This window comes from Hordeum vulgare, chromosome 4H (genome assembly GCF_904849725.1).
Source record: "Hordeum vulgare subsp. vulgare chromosome 4H, MorexV3_pseudomolecules_assembly, whole genome shotgun sequence".
Lineage (NCBI taxonomy): Eukaryota > Viridiplantae > Streptophyta > Magnoliopsida > Poales > Poaceae > Hordeum > Hordeum vulgare.
The window spans coordinates 575,200,055-575,218,879 of record NC_058521.1 but is presented as its reverse complement, the minus strand read 5'-3'; the positions used below and the strand labels follow the sequence as shown (position 1 = coordinate 575,218,879).

Below are 18,825 nucleotides of genomic sequence, written 5' to 3'. Positions count from 1 at the left end.
TGTGAGGTAGAAGTGTGTTCTTATGAGGATAAGGCTGTGTTGGGCAACCCTCTCACGAAGTGGGAGGGGGGTATTTATAGTGTGGAGAGAAAAAGAGCCGTTGGGGACACTTTAAGTCACACAGGGTCCGGACGTCCGACAGTTGTCGGAAGTCCGGGCGTCCGTTAGGGTCCGGACGTCCGACAGGGGTCGGACGTCCGAGACCTGTAAGCACGGCTAGAACTCTTCTGAATTCATCAGCGGCCGGACGTCCGACAGGGGTCGGACGTCCGAGGCCTGTAGATGCGTCTGAACATATTTGAATACATCAGTATACGGACGACCGGAGTGGCCCGGAAGTCCGTGTTATACAACACAATTTCTTCTGGTGGTGGCTTCCGTATTTCCGACGGGGGTCGGACATCCGGAGCTCGGACGTCCGGAGGGGGCCGGATTTCCGAGATATAGTGCACACAAACTACTGGTGTTGACCTCCGGATTTCCGGAGCTTGGCCGGATGTCCGGCCCTCGGACGTCCGGAGGGAGCCGGAAATCCGAGTTATAGAACTCATGTTCTACTGGTGCAGGGCACCGGATTTCCGAGGCTAGTCGGACGTCCGGACCTTGACCGGTCCTCGGACGTCCGGAGGGAGCCGGAAGTCCGAGATATATTGCTCTGATTTTCTCTGGTATAGGATTCCGGATTTCCGAAGCAGTCGGTCGTCCGGCCCTCGGACGTCCGGAGGAGGCCGGATGTCCGAGGCACGGGTTCTGTTTTCAGATAATAGTAGAGCAGTGGAGATGTGGTCTGAGCAGAATAGTGGAGATGTAGTTTGAGCAAGTTCATCGCAAAACCTGTGATCCCCTCTTAATAGTGCGGGATCCCTAAAGACTCAAGAATCATAAAAGAGGTATTGATGATCCATACTTGAGTGTATACTGTTATTTTTGCTGATCATCCCTCCGCACAACTAACGTCAAAGGAACTGATACCTTTGAGTTAGCCCTTTCACTTGAGCTTGATGTTGTTGTTCCTTGTTGGCTCAAGTTGAAAGCAAGACATGATGAAGTCTTCAAGTAGCTCTCCCATACACAATGTGGAAAGCCTAGCTTATGTATTCATCTTCATTTGTCCACCATGTGAACATCCACAAGAATCAAGCATGAAGTTCTCAAGAATGCTTATCTTGATCTTGTCCTTGTTAGCACATGAGGTTGTCCTTATCAACACATGATCATTGACAATAGTTTCAATGATATATTCATGCTGATCCACTTGAACTTGCACACCACAATCTTGATGACGATCACCACTTGACGTCATCCTTCATGGGTTGTATGAGATCTTCCTTTTGACGCAAGCCCAATGGAAACACACCTAACCCCCACATAGGAGTCTCACAAAGACCATGGGTTAGTACACAAATACGTAATGGACAGTGCTTACCATACCATGGGATCACTTGATCCTTCTCGGTACATCTTATACGCTTTGTGTGTTGACCATCTTGATTTGCTCTTAGTCTGAGATCTTGATCAACCTAGTGTTTCTATGACCATTCTTTGGATAATACCTTGAATAACATCTTGGTCAACATATAAACTCCTTGAACCCAACAGATGGACTTCGAGAAGTGCTTATGGACAAATCCTATAAATATAACTTAAGGCAACCATTAGTCCATAGGGATTGTCATCAATTACCAAAACCACATATGGAGATATATTATGCTCTATCAATCATGCACAACATTGGTCATTTTGTTCTCTAAACTTTAATCTGATCGGATCCAATATCAAGTAAACTAAACCATTTTCTTAGTGTAATGCTTTGGTGAGTCAATTCATGACCCGAACTTTGATGGTACATATCAATCTAACATCATCTAACGTAATAGACTGGTTCACATATAAACAACCATCAATTCATAGAAAAACCATCACTTGAATCTATATGCACTTGTATATTCGTAGTTATAACAAGCTTAACTAACTTGCATACCGATGAGAAGAGGAAATTCCATTTGCACAATTGCTTGTAATCCTAAACGCCACTCAAAATTTTCTTGAACTTCATATACCACTAGAACTTCGCATTGTATACAAATTTACGACTTCCATCGCTTGATTAGGTGTTGATTGTGTATAATCTTGTTGTTTACATATTAACCATAATATAAGGGCCCAAGATTCAAAAATGAGGAGAAAAAGGATCGATACAACATCTTTTTGCATCCCATAATTCATCATACAACTTTTGCAGCTCGCATCGGCAACGACGAGATCCCAATCCCACGCAGGTAGCATTGACAACTTCAACCCCAGTAGTCCTACACGTTGATATAATTTCCACCTTTGGTTTTGCTCCCATGTGCCAGCACGTGTGCCTAGCGATGGATCCATCTTCGGTTTGAGACACCACCCTTGCGTGTCTCCTCGTGGTAGAAGCATGTCATTTCCCCTAATGGCTAGCACACTCACCCACTTTGTCCTCGTATGAGCCCGCTACACTTCATGGCTTCACCACCTAGATGTTAGTTTGATTTTGGGGTTGAGGGTCTAATGGCGGGCTTGCAACAGCCATGAGCGTATTGCCAAGCACTAGAGAAAACCCCAATGTTGATGAATCTCCATTCATGGCTCCTTTTTTTACATGGAATCCTCTGTGGCTCCTAGATGGCTACATCTCTCCCCTTGGGTCCTCTGGAAAAGTCTGTTCTTGGTTTTACAGATAAGCAGGTTGTTGCTGTTTTGTTGGATATCTTTTCTACATGTTGCATATTCTAATGTATGGTTACACCCATATTATTTTCACTTACAACCTCCTGCAAACTTGTTGTCTAACTCAACACATGTATGTTGGCATGATCAATTACTTTGTCTCATATGACTAAAGAATAAGGGTACATTGGTTCTTCGCGGTTTCTAGATGGAGATGTGTATGAAATTAACAATTATGTGTTTGGATTAGGTCATATTAGGTGACCAGGCCAAGCAGGCCATGGCACTTGAGGAAATATGTATATGGCTGTAAGTTTCGAGGACTTGTTTATGGTTGTAATGTCTGTTTGCTTGATTCATTATTTGTTAATAAAGTATGGCAAATATTTCTCACTTTTGATCTACAATGATCCAAATATGGTGTTGTGACGGACTTTGATGCTTTAAAGCATACTGTTGTGGTAACTGCTAAATGTGTTGAATTTCGGTATTAATGCGCTACTGAACTTTATATGAAAATTGTGATGCTATGCTAAATAAGTGGATATGTTACAGAACTTTTGTTTATTTCCTTGTTAAACTTATATAATTTTTTGGTATATAATTGATGAAATGTATCATGAAATTTTGTGTTATTTCATGCTGGAAATTTGCAATTAATTTATTCCAATATTAGTGAATCATTTTGGCAGATCACCACACCGTATGGCTAACGGAATAATCGTCCTTTTCATAGTCGCTTGACGGTCAACTAGCGGAAGTGGAAAATCTATGCCGGGTGCAAAATTTCAATGATATGAATTCTGGAGTAATATTTGGCATAAAGGAAAATTCTCGATGATATATAGGGAATTTCCTCGATGTAATATGGTATACACAAGGCACATTCACTACTTTTTTTGAAAGGAAGGCACATTCAGTATTTGAAATAACTTTCTTCTTCCAAACAGCGCAACCACATATATGTATCTAAGTCCAAAGAATAACTAAAAAAATATTGTTCCATTATTCTTGCAAATATCAAAATAACATATATGCATGCAAATATGAGAAAAAGAAATATAACTATGTATACACATTTCCTTAAAAAATGCATATTTTCTTCAAAGAAAACAAGAAAGCACATTTATGAAACCATGTCGTGTGGGACCTACAAAGTGACACTCATAATAATACAACTGCAACAAGCAGCTGTTTACACGACCAACTTGTAGTTGAATCGTTAGAAGGACGATGGTATTTCCTGTTTACCAGAGTTTAAGTTCAGATTTAACATTGATACTCGCATTTTTTTTAAAATTATATCACACTTTTCAGCAATGTGCGTTCAGTAAGAGAAGACGTTCGTGTCGACTATGAAGATGTCTATCGCGACTTCGTCAATCTTAAGATATGTCGTCTCAGTCTTTCTAAAATACTTGTAGAAATAAGATGTACGTGGGTGCGTTTATAGGTATGTGATGACTTCGTTCAAAAAAACAAGCAGCAGTTTACCTGACGCCTACGCAGCGGCTACTATTACCCGGTCAATGGAATCTCTAGCCTCTATGCAATACCACTCATGGTGTCTGTGTACGCCGCAGTATGCCCGATCGTGCATGGACCCTGAAACGCACATTTCTGTGCACAACACATGCATTATTCGCATGCATACGGCCCACTCGTTGGCAGAGCCGATCGAGCTATCCAGCACACGCAGCAGCTCCATTGCCCAACAGATAAAAGGAGGATCCAACTCATCACATCATCGGGCAATCATTCTTCCTGGGCTCGCTCTGTTCATCCCCAGACAAATCTCTCGACAGATGTACCACACGCCACACGGCGAACAGAAGCATGTGAATGCATGCATGGATTCGAGACACACAGCAGCTGTGTCTGTGACTCTGTGTGCATGCATGTAAAGTAGATCCGTGAATGCATGCACAAGTACGAATGTACGACGCCAAAAGGATGTGTTCGGTTCAGAGCCAAACATGCTGTGCCCGAGTTTTGATGTAGAGCTACAACCAGCCAGACTCCTCAACTGGTCCCCTCCGTCCAGTCGACGGCCCGGTTAGTTAGCACGTCCTTCATATCGACCCTATACGTCTAGTCCGTATCTAAGATATAAAAAGGATCGGCCGCATCCGGCTGCGTCCGTCATGTCAGATTGGTGGCCATGACTCATATTAACAGACGTGTGAACACAACGGTCTAGTGAAAACTTCGTTCCAAACCACCGTCCAAGGGGCCAAAATCCGACTATTTAAGCCGGATTGCGGCAACCCAACCCTAGCCTACCCCATCCCCTCTCACTTTCCTCTGTGCCACCACCGTCCAATCCGCTAGCCCTCAACCACTAGTCATGTCCCGACAGCGGGTCACTATGTATGACGTGCTCACCCCAAAGCGAAGGTTGGAGCTTATAGACGATATCCAGGCCATGCACAAAGGTCGAATTGCAGTCGGACTGCCTTCAAACTTGCCGGAGAAGGAGACGCAAGAGTAAGTGCGAGACACGGTCATGATGAACGCGGAGTCAGAGGGGGAATATGACACAAATGAGGTGGATCCACGCGCCTCCGGTTGCGGGCTTCGTCATGACCGACGCACTGGCGGAGTATGAGGTTTCCCAAACGAACAAGGCGGTTGAGCAGCAAGTCATCCTCAAGCCCATCCAGTTGGAGCTTAAGGTGGAGGCCAACCGTCGTTTCCTTCGTGAGGCGCCCACAGAGCATGACAAACTCTTCATGAACGTGGATGAGGCGGCCTACGAGCAGAATGCCACTCCGTCTGGTGCGGTCGTCGTCTACATCTCCGACGACGAGTAGTACTAGTAGGCTAGTACATATACTCCCTTCGTGCTAATTTTTTTTGTCTTAGATTTGTCTGAATATGAATGTATCTAATCATATTTTAATATTTAGATGCATTCATTTCTAAATAAATCTAAGACAAGAATTTTAGAACGAAAGGAGTATTTATGTAGTTGGTATGGATTTGAGGGTATAAAATTCTCATATGTGGTTGTGACAACGAAATATCGAGGCGTCGTCCGAGTATGTCCGCGGACATACGAGACTCATATTTAACATATATATGGGGATGTAGATGCTTTTATCTTGTCCTACTATTTTTTTTCGTCCTCGCCCTGGACAGGGCAAGGGTTGCATGCACGGTACAGCAGTCGCATTCACATTTTCACATACAAAGCTAGAGTGGAATTTTCACATACAAAGCTAGAGTAGAATGGGTTCCATTTTCGAGGACGTGGCAGGTACACGACGCATGCACAGATGCAGGGAGCAGTGCAGTGTGCGGGCGTCACAGGCATGCACGACGGTCTCCTCCGTGGCATCGATCAGCCATCAGCATCAGCTCGAGCTGCTGAGTCGACCAGCCTCCTCCTCCTCCCGCTGTATCCTGCCCAGGATCTCATGCACAGCGGCCGCAATATCCTCCACAGAGCCCAGCTTGGATCCATCCTCCACCTACCGTACGTGCAAAAACAAAGTAAGATCAATGCCGTCACCACCACCGGACGCCGTTCTTATATGGAAAAAGAAAGAAACCGTCGACGTGCCACGGCGCCTCTGGCTGCCCCGCTCGATCCGTCGATTTGTCTCCATCACCTTATATATGTGTGTGTAATATAAACATACTGTATAAACAAAGTAGCATAGCGCTTTCGGAGAAGGTTATAATTACCTTAAGGCTGAAGGAATACAAGACCATGGCGTCGACGGTGGTGACGTTGAGGTGGAGCGCCGGGATGCGCAGCTGCTGCAGCCCGGCGACAAGCCTCAGCAGCTGCTTCGGCCGCCGCCGGGCCAACACCTTGAGGCTGGCGTGGCCTTCCACCATGGTGACCTCGATGTCGGCCACGCCGGCCTCGCTCTTGATGCCGCTCGAATCGGCACCGGAGCCGGCGTCGCTGGCGGTGGTGGCCTGCGTGATGTTACACGAGGCGGAGTACTGTGGGAAGGTGAAGGAGCTGGCGAAAGGGGATCGGCCAGTGCGGTTCTTGACACTCTTCTGGACTTCGAGCGATTGGAGGAGCTGCTCCAGCTCCTTCACGTAGTTGATTGCCCCTCCAACGATGGATGCTTGGTCGCCCTAATAACATGTGAAAGCACATTATCAGACAAGTATACAGTTAATTGCTTAACGATCACTCACTCATTTATTTGAATCATACGGTTGAACCAGTGAGTGAGTGAGGTGTTTTCTTTCTTTTCAACCATGCGAACCCCTTTTCCATAACATCTTTCATTAACCTCTTTCGTTAATTGCTCAACGGAAATAACCAGTTATTACATGTAGCAAACAATAGGGGAACGGAAAGAAATATGCGAGTTGGAGCATTAGCATGAAACCCGCTGAGAGTGCTTGCCCTCGAAACACTCCTAGGACAAAAACCTACGAACACTACAAGATCTTGAGAGATGCTAAAATCAAGTAAATCATACATATACAACTAATATTGTCTTAATGGTAACTAACTCATATGATACTATTGAACTTGCAATATATGTTTCCTCAATGGTGCGAATGGCCTTTTCATTAATTAGTTGCTCAATGGAAATAACCCGTTCTTGCGGATAACAAAAGGGGAATGGAAAAGGAGGTGCGAGTTGGAGCATGAGCAGAACACTCGTTGCAACTGTGAGTGTTGAATGGTTTTTACAGCAAAAGGGGAATGTAAAGAGAGTCGCGAGTTGGAACGTTAACAGAATACTCATTGAGTGTGTTGACCAGTTCTTATAGCAAAAGGGGAATAGAAAGAGAGTTGCGAATTGGAAAATTATCAGAAAAGCTCGCGTCGAAACAATCATACGGTGCAATGATGTATTAATAATGATGCTATAGTACACTTGAGAGATGCTAAAATCAAGTAAAGCTTATGATGCTTAGTAAAGATAAAATGAGTGAAGCTTATGATTCTTAGTAAATAGTAGTACCCTTTGAGCGTAGGATTGCGGCATGATCAAGCGGAGCGCGGCGAGGTACTCGTTCATCTGTCGGCGACGGTTGCGCTCGACGGCAATGTGGGTCCTCCGCTGGCTCTCCACCTCCTCCTTGTTCTTGACGATCTTGGCGCGCCTCCGCTTCCTCCTTCCCGTCGCCGCCGCTGCCGTGGCCGGCTCCGGCGGCGCCGCCGCCTTGCCCTCCGAGGACGCCTCGGACTGGTCCCAGCTGGAGACCGGCTCCCACTGATCCTCGGCATTGGGCGCCACGGGGGCGGCCAAAAGCTGCTGATCCCAGTCGTCCTCCAGGAAACCGCCGGCGCCCAGCATGTCGCACCAGGGCGCGAGCCCCGGAGCCTGCAGGCCGTAGCCGAAGTGGCCTTGCGCCAACACCACGGCCTCCAGCGCCATGCGCGCGCCCACCGGCGAAAGGTTCACACCCGGAGATGGACACGATTGACAAGCCAGTAGACAAGCTGACACGCACAGTACGCGGCGGCAGCGACACGGGTGGGTACTGATCGGCGTGTGAGGTGGGAGGGAGGGAGGGTGGCGAGGGGCTGCCCGCGTTTTATAGGGGGCGCGCGGACGGAGGGAGTCGCGGTCACCATGCGCGCGCGAGGGCGTTGGTGGCGTGCTGCGCTGCCACTTCGGGGAAGGAATCAACGGGGACGCGCCCGGCCCAACGGTTTGGGTTTGGGTAACAGAATCGGGCAAGGCCAACGAGGGAAAGGGAATGGGAGGGGATCGAGGCGAGGAAAATATACTACTACTACTCGTACTAAAAACCTTGGCCCAATGGCGAACGAACGGCAGAGGATTGTTGCAAACCCACAGGTCCCGGCAGGGTGTATTTGCAAACTGGGATGTACGGCTAGGGTTTCTTTTTCAGGTGTGGGGAGGGACGGTCAAATTATGGGAGACCCCGAGAGATTCTGCGTCTGCATGCACGGCGGTCCGAGTAACATGCAACGCCAGCTTTGCGCACGCACCTAGCACTAGCGCTCGTACGCGCCTTGTCCAGCTTGCTGTCGAGATTTTACGGCCACCCACCCGAACTAACCTAGCGGCTCAATGCCTCAAATACGTCTACAACCTCGCACTGCAGCGCCAACTCCTTCCTACGTAGTAGTGCTAGCTAGTAGTACTAGATGGCTAGTGCGCCCGTATGAAGGTTCGGACTAGCCAGCCAGCCAGCTACTACGATCCATGCATGCATGCATGTGCTGTGATTTCACCGTCCATGCACCAAACTCCTTCTCCTTGGCCCCTTTGTAAACAGTCTACTACGCGCCGGGCCTCATGTGACATCTCACTACAAAGGTTATATGGCGCATCTGTCTTTCCGTAGCCTGTAGGCAATGTTTTTGCCTGTTCTGCTAGCTTTTTGTGTGGTTGCAGAGTAATTAACAAGCCCAAGTCTAGGATTACTGAAAAGCACAAGCATTCACCCTCTAAAAATAGTACAAACATCAGCATAACATCTTGTGACCTAGGTTGCGCGGGCAGAGTGGATGGAAGTCGGCAATGGCCGCGGAGACGCGTGTTGTTGTGTCGCAAGGGTTTTGGCTGATATAGGTGGTCGACAGAATCACGATGCCATTGGATGAAGACAAGTTGGGGCGACACATATGACATGGCATTTTTTTGGCTTGCTGGCTTAATTGCATTGCAGGGTAGGAATGGTCTCGCGATCCTTGTAGTGATGTCGGCTAAATAGCGGAGTGGTTTCAACCAGAACCGTTGCTTTGTGGTCATCCGGTGGCACGTTTGTGGGTTGTGTCCTTCGATCTTGGTGGCGATGTGTGCATGCTCGCTAGGTGTATGAGTATGCTTGTTTAATCCTATTTTCCTTATTAGTTAACTAGCAGGACCTATTTTTCTCTCCTTTTCTCCTTGTCTTGGCAATTGACCCTCTAACCACATACCTGATCATGCCACACACTAGGGGTCCTCCTGCACCAACTTTGGGGTTGCACACCTTTCACTATAAGACTATCCACACTGGGAGTAACATAGAGAATAACATAAATGACACCTAAGCAAAAAGGATGATTTGGCAACTAATTAATGATGAGAGAGACAAATTGAGTAACATAGCTAGTTACTCATACTAAGAGTAACATCATACATACCAAGACAAGATGAGTCTATAACCTAATAAATGAAGTGTTGCATGACACCACACATATGTTACTCTCCACTATAGAGATAATAACATAGAATAGTAACATATGCATGTTACTAGTCTAAGTTACTCCCCACTATGACTAGTCTAACCATCCACTATGTTGATGATATTACTTTGTGTGTGGTCCTGATTAAAAATATTGCACATAGCCTCACATTCATTCTTCAGAGCTTTGGTGTGGTTACAAGTCATGTAACCAATTACCAAAGAGTGCGGTGGTGCCAATCAAATACCAGGTTCTTAACCTCTAAGACATTTTATGCGACATCCCGACCGTTAATCACACTTCCCTGTGGGATACCTAGGCCTCCCACTCCCTAGAGCTCGTTCGTGGTGTCACAACTTTCGACACCCAGAGGAGAAAGCTGTTGGTAAACAGAAATCACAGAATGAAAAGCTATTTATTACCTCGCTTCCCTCTAAGCGTCCCAATGGAAGTGTTGAATTATATTGGTAAGCTTCAGTGCCCACCTTCGGGAAACTTGTGAGTCGTGACAAAGTTCCACATGGCAAATGCTAAGTTAAATATTGAAAGTGTGTATTATCGACCAAAGGGGGTGAATGGAAGATTTTACACAAATTCTTCAAAGGAAGATATTTCCTTGAAAAAACATTCACAAAGCAGTATGACGAAATACTTGCGTAAAGAAAACTAAACTAAGCATGCCAACATGGAAACGACACAATCATCAGAATGAAGCGAAGCATATATACCAAATAACATTACACGTAATCTAAACTAGCTAGGAAACAAACATATTAGAGTACTAAAAGTATGAAGATGAAAGAAAATATGCACATCAAAAATTGAAAGCCTTCACACAAAAACTCCAAAGAGAGGAGAAGAAAAAGTCTTCATGGTGTGAATACATATTGTAAGGGAGTGGAGATAATGGATCTGTTTGACCAGTTCAAGTTGTTGTGACAACTTTACATTTGGTAGGAAAGGCTGAGATTCAACTCAGAAAACCAAGTCGTCTCCTTATTCTTCTTGAGCTAAGGTTATTTAGATCTCGCCCTATCACTCGAGGTAAGTCTTCAAGGCAAACTTCTGAAACCTTCACATACATGTTCGTTGGCATTCCACATTGACTCTCTGAATCTCTAAACATGGCTCCTAGTCGTCTGGCAGATCATAGTCTTCAAGAGCAACAAGTCTTTGGTTCACTTAGAGCAAATTCTTCAGTGATGCTCAATCACTTAGCCTCTGGGTATATGGGTTTTCTCACTAAGATTATCTCAAATGCTTTGTACGATGGGTTGCTCTAGGTGACACTTGGCACACAATAACTCGGAGTAGCCAACCAACTAATTGTTGAAGGGGGTGGCTATTTATAGCCGGAGCAATTTCGAGGATAAAATGACAAATAAGGGCGTGAGACACTTCACTGGTCAATCAACACATGTCCAATGGTTGGATTTGAAGCGCACACATCAACTTTACTTTAGGAAAAAGTGAAGTTGACTCAACATCACGAAGAGATTCCACTCATATCTTCACTAGAAGAAATAGGTTCGGGTTGAAGATCACTTCGTAATACTATCGTCGTATCACCTTACCCCTCTCAACACCATGGTGTTCCCTATGGCTCAAGTATGAAAAAAAAGAACAACCAAAATACCAAGTCTTCGCATTCCAAGTCATCAAGCTAATTCTTCATGAAAGGGACAACAAAGTCTTCAATGGTTTCCTAACATATTTAGGGTCGTCTATGACAGTTAAACCCGATCATCGATGACTTTTTATTGTGTATACTCACAAACACATTAATATGTTAACCAACTTTGTCGTTAGTACTCCAAAACCACAAAGGGGGCACTAGATGTATGTACAATTGTGACATTTTCTTCTGCCAAAAAGTGCTTGGTGGCCTAGCTATCCTCAACTTGGGAAAGTACATGGCGATCTTCAGGATTGCCGACTATGGATGGAATGGATTGATGTGTAATGCCCTTGTATTGTCTATTAGTTATAAGATCACTATATCTAGCTACCACTCGAGATCTAGATTGGCCCCACGGAACAACTCTAGTGTTTCCTACACACATTGTTCTCACTCCTACACAACTGATAACTAACTTTCCAGCCGACCACCCATCCTTAGATTACCCTAGGCTATGCTTGGGCATATCTCGGGCCAGGTCGGGCTTCAGGTTGGGCCAAAAAAAGCCCGGTGCTGAAAACCTAGACCCGAGTCTGGCCTGGCCTGACTGTCGGGTCTACACTAGTAGAAAACAGGGCTTCCATTCTAGTCGGATCGGAGCAATAGTCCCGGCCGCATTACAAACTGGGACTATTGTGGGCATTAGTCCCGTTCGAGTGACGGGGACACCGGACGGGGCTCGGAATGCATCAGTCCCGGTTCAAATGGGACATATAGTCCCAGTTGGAGACACCAACCGAAACTAAAGGGGTTGCGGCAAGAGCGATACCCTTTCGTCCCGGTTAGTGTCTCCAACCGGGACTAAATGTCATTTTGAATATTCAATCATTCCTATCCTTTTTGTATTTCAACCAAAATGGACAAATATGGTTTTAACGGAATTTGATGATCTTAATTATCTTGTTCTCCAACACATGACAATTGGCAAGATCATCAAATATGGCATTTGTGACATGCTAGAATTTTCTTGGAATTTATGGTGAATATTTCCTTTCAAAATGTTTCAAAATCTTGACTAAAACCAGAAAGGGTAATTGAGTGTTCTCACCAATATTTTGAGCTATGTAAGAGAGAGAGAGAGAGAGTTATTGGAGGTATAATTAATATGACTATGGTGAGCTATCACAAAAAAATGAGCTAAAGGAGAATCCATATGGTACCCCAATCATTGACCACAAGATTTTGGTACAAGGTGTTTGATGATGAATATAGGCACTTAGAGGAATCCAATGGCTTTGGAATTTAAGATGAACGAGCTTGGTGTCAATTTGAGCTAGTGTGCAAATTTGTAAATCATCTGAAGAAAATTTATAATGTATTTTTTTCAAACCCTAATAATGGGCAGAAATGGTCTTCACAAGCTTTGACAAAGTTAAGTTGTTCTCCAACTTGTGGTACTTGATGGGGGTGATGCTCATGACCATATGGCAATGTGGTATAAATTTGAGACCAATGGGTGAAAGTTGCCAATGTAACTTTGTCCAATCCTAAAGATGGACAAAATTGGTTTTGGCATACTTTGACCAAGATAGTTTGTTCTCCTTGATGCAACACTTGGACAAGACGAATATTTAGACCATTGTAGTAGGTGTACCAAGTTTGAGCTCATTTGGACATGTTTGGCACTGTAAAGTTGCTCAAACTAGCAAATGCACATAGATGTTTTTGAGGGAATTTGATGATGTTATCTTGTTCTCCAACACATGAGACTTGGCAAGATCATCAAATATGACATTTTGTACATGCTAGAATTTTATTGGAATTTATGGTGAATATTTTCTTTCTAAACATTTCAAAAGCTTGATTAAAATCAGAAAGGGTAATTGGGTGCTTTGACCAATATTTAGATCTATGTAAGAGAGAGAGTTATTGGAGGTAGAATTAATATGACTAGGGTGAGCTCTGGTAAAAATTTGAGCTAAAGGAGAATCCATTTGGTACCCCAATCATCGACCACAAGATTTTTGCAAAAGGCGTTTGATGATGAATAGAGGTACTTAGAGGAATCCAATGGCTTTGGAATTTAACATGAATGAGCTTGGTATTAATTGGAGCTAGTGTGAAAATTTGTATTTCATCTGAAGAAACTTTGCAATGCAATTTTTTCAAACCCTAATAATGGGTAGAAATGGTCTTGACAAGCTTTGACCAAGTTAAGTTGTTCTCCAACTTGTCACACGTGATGAGGGTGATGCTCACGACCATATGGAAATTGAGTGTTTTGACCTATATTTTGAGCTATGTAAGAGTGAGAGTTATTGGAGTTAGAATGAATATGACTAGGGTGAGCTCTGGTAAAAATTCGAGCTAAACGAGAATCCATTTGGTACCCCAATCATTGACCACAAGATTTTGGCACAAGGTGTTTGATGATGAATAGATGTACTTAGAGAATCCAATGGCTTTGGAATTTAATAGGAATAAGCTTGGTATCAATTTGAGCTAGTGTGCAAATTTGTAGCTCACCTGAAGAAAATTTGCAATGTAATTTTTTCAAACCCTATAAATTGACAGAAATCGTCTCAACAAGCTTTGAACAACTTAAGTTGTTCTCCAATTTGTCTGACTTGATGGTGGTGATGCTTATGACCATATGACAATGTGGTACAAATTGGAGATCTATGGGAGAAAGTTGCCAATGTAGCTTTTTCAAACCCTAGATGTGTTAAGAATTAATTTTTGGCGTACCTTGACCAAGCTAATTTGTTTTCCTTGATGTACCACTTGGCCTAGATGAATATTTAGACCATTTTAGTAGGTGTACCCATTTTGAGATAATTTGGACATGTTTGGCATTGTAAAGTTGCTCAAACTAGAAATTGGACATAAATGGTTTTGAGGGAATTTGACGATGTTATCTTGTTCTCAAACACATGAGACTTGGCAAGATCATCAAATATGGAATTTGTGACATGCTAGAATATTTTTGTAATTTATGGTGAATATTTCATTTCTAAATATTTCAAAAGCTTGATTAAAACCAGAAAGGGTAATTGAATGTTTTGACCAATATTTTGAGCTATGTAAGAGAGAGAGAGAGAGAGTTATTGGAGGTAGAATTAATATGACTAGGGTGTGCTCCCATAAAAAAATTGAGCTAAAGGATAATCCATTTGGTACCCTAATCATTGACCACAAGATTTTGGCAGAAGGTGTTTGATGATGAATAAACGTACTTAGAGGAATCCAATGGCTATGGAATTTAGCAAGAATGAGATTGGTATAAATTTGAGTTAGTGTGCAATTTTAGAGCTCATCTAAAGAAACTTTGCAATGTAACCTTTTCAAACCCTAGAAATGGACAGAAATGGTCTTGACAAGCTTTGACCAAGTTAAGTTTATCTCCAACTTGTGGCACCTGATGGGGGTGATGCTCATGACCGTATGGCAATGTGGTACAAATTTGAGATTAGTGAGAGAAAGTTGCCAATGTAACTTTGTCAAACCCTAGAGATTGGCAGAAATTGTTTTGGCATACTTTGACCAAGAGAATTTGTTCTCCTTGACGCACCACTTGGCCTAGATGAATGTATAGACCATTGTAGTAGGTGTACCAAGTTTGAGCTCATTTTGAGATGTTTGGCAATGTAAAGTTGCTCAAACTAAAAAAAATGGACATTGATGGTTTTCACGGAATATGGTGATGTTATCTTGTTCTCCAACACATGAGACTTGGCAATATCATCAAATATGGCACTTTTGACATGCTAGATTTTTTTGGAATTTATGGTGAATATTTCCTTTCTAAACATTTCAAAAGGTTGATTAAAACCAGAAAGGGCAATAGAGTGTTTTGACCAATATTTTGAGTTATGTAAGAGAGAGAGAGTTATTAGAGGTAGAATTAGTATGACTATGGTGAGATGTGGTAAAAATTTGATCTAAATGAGAATCCATTTGGTACCGCAATCATTGATCACAAGATATTGGCAGAAGGTGTTTGATGATGAATATAGGTACTTAGAGCAATCCAATGGCTTTGGAATTTAACATGAATGAGCTTGGTATCAATTTGAGCTAGTGTGCAAATTTGTAGCTCATGTGAAGAAACTTTGCAATGTAATTTATTCAAACCCTAGAAATGGGCACAAATGGTCTTGACAAGCTTTGACCAAGTTAAGTTGTTCTCCAACTTGTGGCACTTGATGGGGGTGATGCTCATGACCATTTAGCAATGTGGTACAAATTTGAGATCAGTGGGAGAAAGTTGCCAATGTAATTTTGTCAAACCCTAGAGATGGGAAGAATTGGTTTTGACATACTTTCACCAAGCTAATTTGTTCTCCTTGATGCACCACTTGGTGTAGATGAATATTTAGACTATTGTAGCAGGTGTACCAAGTTTGAGATGATTTGGACATGTTTGGCAATGTAAAGTTGCTCAAACTAGAAAATGGACATAAATGGTTTTGAGGGAATTTGATGATGTTATCTTGTTCTCAAACACATCAGACTTGGCAAGATCATCAAATATGGAATTTTTGACATGCTAGAAGTTTCCTGGAATTTATGGTGAATATTTCCTTTCTAAATATTTTAAAAGCTTGATTAAAATCAGAAAGGAGTGTTTTGACCAATATTTTGAGCTATGTAAGAGAGAGAGAGAGAGAGAGAGTTATTGGAGGTAGAATTAATATGATTAGGGTGTGCTCCGGTAAAATTTGAGCTAAAGGAGAATCCATTTGGTACCCCTATCACTGACCACAAGATTTTTGCAAAAGGTGTTTGATGATGAATATAGGTACTTAGAGGAATGCAATGGCTTTGTAATTTAACAAGCATGCGATTCGTATCAATTTGAGCTAGTTTACAAATTTGTAGCTCATTTGAAGAAACTTTGTAATGTAATTTGTTCAAACCCTAGAAATGGGCACACATGGTCTTGATAAGATTTGAACAAGTTAAGTTGTTCTCCAACTTGTGGCACTTGATGGGAGTGATGCTCATGACCATATGACAATATGGTACCAATTTGAGATCAATGGGGGTAAGTTGCCAATGTAATTTTGTCAAACCCTAGAGATGGGAAGAATTGGCTTGGCATACTTTGACCAGGCTAATTTTTTATCCTTGATACACCACTTGGCCTAGATGAATATTTAGACCATTGTATTAGGTGCACCATGTTTGAGCTCATTTGGAGATGTTTGGCAATGCAAAGTTGCTCAAACTAGAAAATGGACATTGATGGTTTTGAGGGAGTATGATGATGTTATCTTGTTCTCACACACATGATACTTGGCAAGAGCATCAAATATGGCATTCGCGACATGCTAGAATTTTCTGGGAATTTATGGTGAATATTTCCTTTCTAAGTATTTCAAAATCTTGATTGAAACCAGAAATGGCAATTGAGTGTTTTGACCAATATTTTGAGTTATGTAAGAGAGAGAGAGATAGAGTTATTGGAGGTAGAATTAATATGACTAGGGCGAGCTGTGGTAAATTTTTGAGGTAAAGGAGAATCCATTTGGTACCCCAATCATTGATCACAAGATTTTGGCACAAGGTGATTGATGATGAATAGAGGTACTTATAGGAATCCAATGGCTTTGGAATTTAACACGAATAATCTTGGTATGAACTTGAGCTAGTGTGCAAATTTGTATCTCATCTAAAGAAACTTCGCAATTTAATTTTTTCAAACCCTAGAAATGGGCAGAAATGGTCTTGACAAGATCTGACCAAGTTAAGTTGTTCTCCAACTTGTGGCACTTGATGGGGGTGATGCTCATGACCATATGACATTGTGGTACAAATTTGAGATCAATGGGAGAAAGTAGCCACTGTAATTTTGTCAAAGCCTAGAGATGGCAGAATTGGTTTGGCATACTTTGACCAAGCTTATTTGTTATCCTTGATGCACCACTTGGACTAGATGAATATTTAGACCATTGTAGGAGGTGTACCAAGTTTGAGCTCATTTGGACATGTTTGGCAATGGAAAGTTGCTCAAACTAGAAAATGGACATAGCTGGTTTTGAGGGAATTTGATGATGTTATCTTGTTCTCCAACACATGAGACTTGGCAAGATCATCAAATATGGCATTTGTGAGATGCTAGAATTTTCTTGGAATTTATGGTGAATATTTCCTTTCTAAACATTTCAAAAGCTTGATTGAAACCAGAAAGGGTAATTAAGTGTTTTGACCAATATTTTGAGCTATGTAAGAGAGAGAGGTATTGGAGGTAGAATTAATATGACTAGTGTGATTTCTTGTAAAAAATTGACCTGAAGGAGAATCCATTTGGTAGAATTAATATAATCTATAATAGTTAAAACAAAGAAAAAGGTATAAATAAAAGTGCTAAACATAATATGTTTTTGATAAAAGGAAAATAGATTTAGTCCTGGTTGTTGGCTCTAACCGGGACTAAAGGTGACCCTTTCATCCCGGTTATTTCCACCAACCGGGACTATAGGCCTAAGCTTTCGCGCCCTTTTGGATGCTAAATTTTAGCTTTAGTCCCGGTTGTATCCACCAACGAGGACTAAAGATCCTTTTGTCTCGGTTGGTGTCCCTAACTGGGACTAAAGGCCTCGCGGTATTTAAACTGTCCCCTTCTCCCTCCCCCAATCTTCTCTGTTCCCTCGCTCGACCGCGCCCTCAACGCTTCTCCCACCGCCGGCCTCCACGCAATGCCGTCACGCTGCCTGGCCGCGCCGTCGATGCGTCCGCTCCGGCCGCCGCACCTCCACTCGCACGCACCTGCTTCGACATTGTTGCTCTCATGCACGCGCTGCCCGAGCCCACGCCACCACTCCTCCACACGCGCGCCATCATTCGTACTCCGCCCACCAACGTCCTATCCGCTGGCTTACAAGAGACGGTGAGTACGCCCCCACGCACCATCCCACTGGCCCCAAGTCCTCCCCCGCCCCGACAAGATCCTGCCGACCACCTCCTTTGTCCTTTGTCCCCAACGAGCCTGGTGATCCTCTCCTCCTCCTTTGGTTTGTTCGTCTTCTTTTCTGTCATGTACATGGAACGGTGGAATTTGGATAATATGTAAGTATGTAGATGCTTAGTACATGATTTCCTTGATGGATGGATGCATGATGCTAGGTATTTCATAGATGGATGGATTAATGGACCAATCATGTAATTAGTTTTTCTACTGTGAATGATCAATGTTACTATGAAGGGAAGATGATTTGGTTAAAAAATGTTGTGATTGCTCTTACCAACTGTGCTTGAGAGAAGGATCAGTTACACGACGCTCTCCGGAGGAGTCCCCGATTATCGCCGGTGAGGAGTCCCCAACAATCTCCGGTGACGAGTCCCCGACGAACGTGTGAGGAGTCCCCGATGATCGTGA

At 43.1% G+C, this 18,825-nt stretch overlaps 1 protein-coding gene across 2 annotated transcripts; it reads right to left on the bottom strand.

Annotated features, from left to right (window-relative positions):
• Nucleotides 1-5,723: 5,723 nt before the first annotated feature.
• On the bottom strand, nucleotides 5,724-8,205 carry LOC123447165 (transcription factor bHLH96-like). Of its 2 annotated transcripts, XM_045123747.1 has the most exons (4): nucleotides 7,644-8,205; nucleotides 6,391-6,798; nucleotides 6,266-6,314; nucleotides 5,724-6,173 (listed from the first exon to the last, which is right to left on the bottom strand). In XM_045123747.1, the coding sequence occupies exons 1-4, from the start codon at nucleotides 8,058-8,060 to the stop codon at nucleotides 6,118-6,120; spliced, it is 930 nt and encodes a 309-aa protein (XP_044979682.1). In that variant the 5' UTR covers nucleotides 8,061-8,205; the 3' UTR covers nucleotides 5,724-6,117. The 2 variants fall into 2 exon arrangements, with proteins under 2 accessions (XP_044979682.1, XP_044979681.1); XM_045123746.1 differs by lacking the exon at nucleotides 6,266-6,314 and having other exon boundaries at nucleotides 7,644-8,202.
• Nucleotides 8,206-18,825: the final 10,620 nt, after the last annotated feature.

Excerpts from the sequence above, each read along its gene's own strand:
- LOC123447165 (XM_045123746.1), bottom strand. The coding sequence starts at position 8,060 with ATGGCGCTGGAGGCCGTGGTGTTGGCGCAAGGCCACTTCGGCTACGGC. Across the intron at positions 6,799-7,643 it reads CGCAATCCTACGCTCAAAGG|GGCGACCAAGCATCCATCGT; the intron begins GTACTACTATTT and ends ACATGTTATTAG. Across the intron at positions 6,174-6,390 it reads TGTATTCCTTCAGCCTTAAG|GTGGAGGATGGATCCAAGCT; the intron begins GTAATTATAACC and ends CACGTACGGTAG.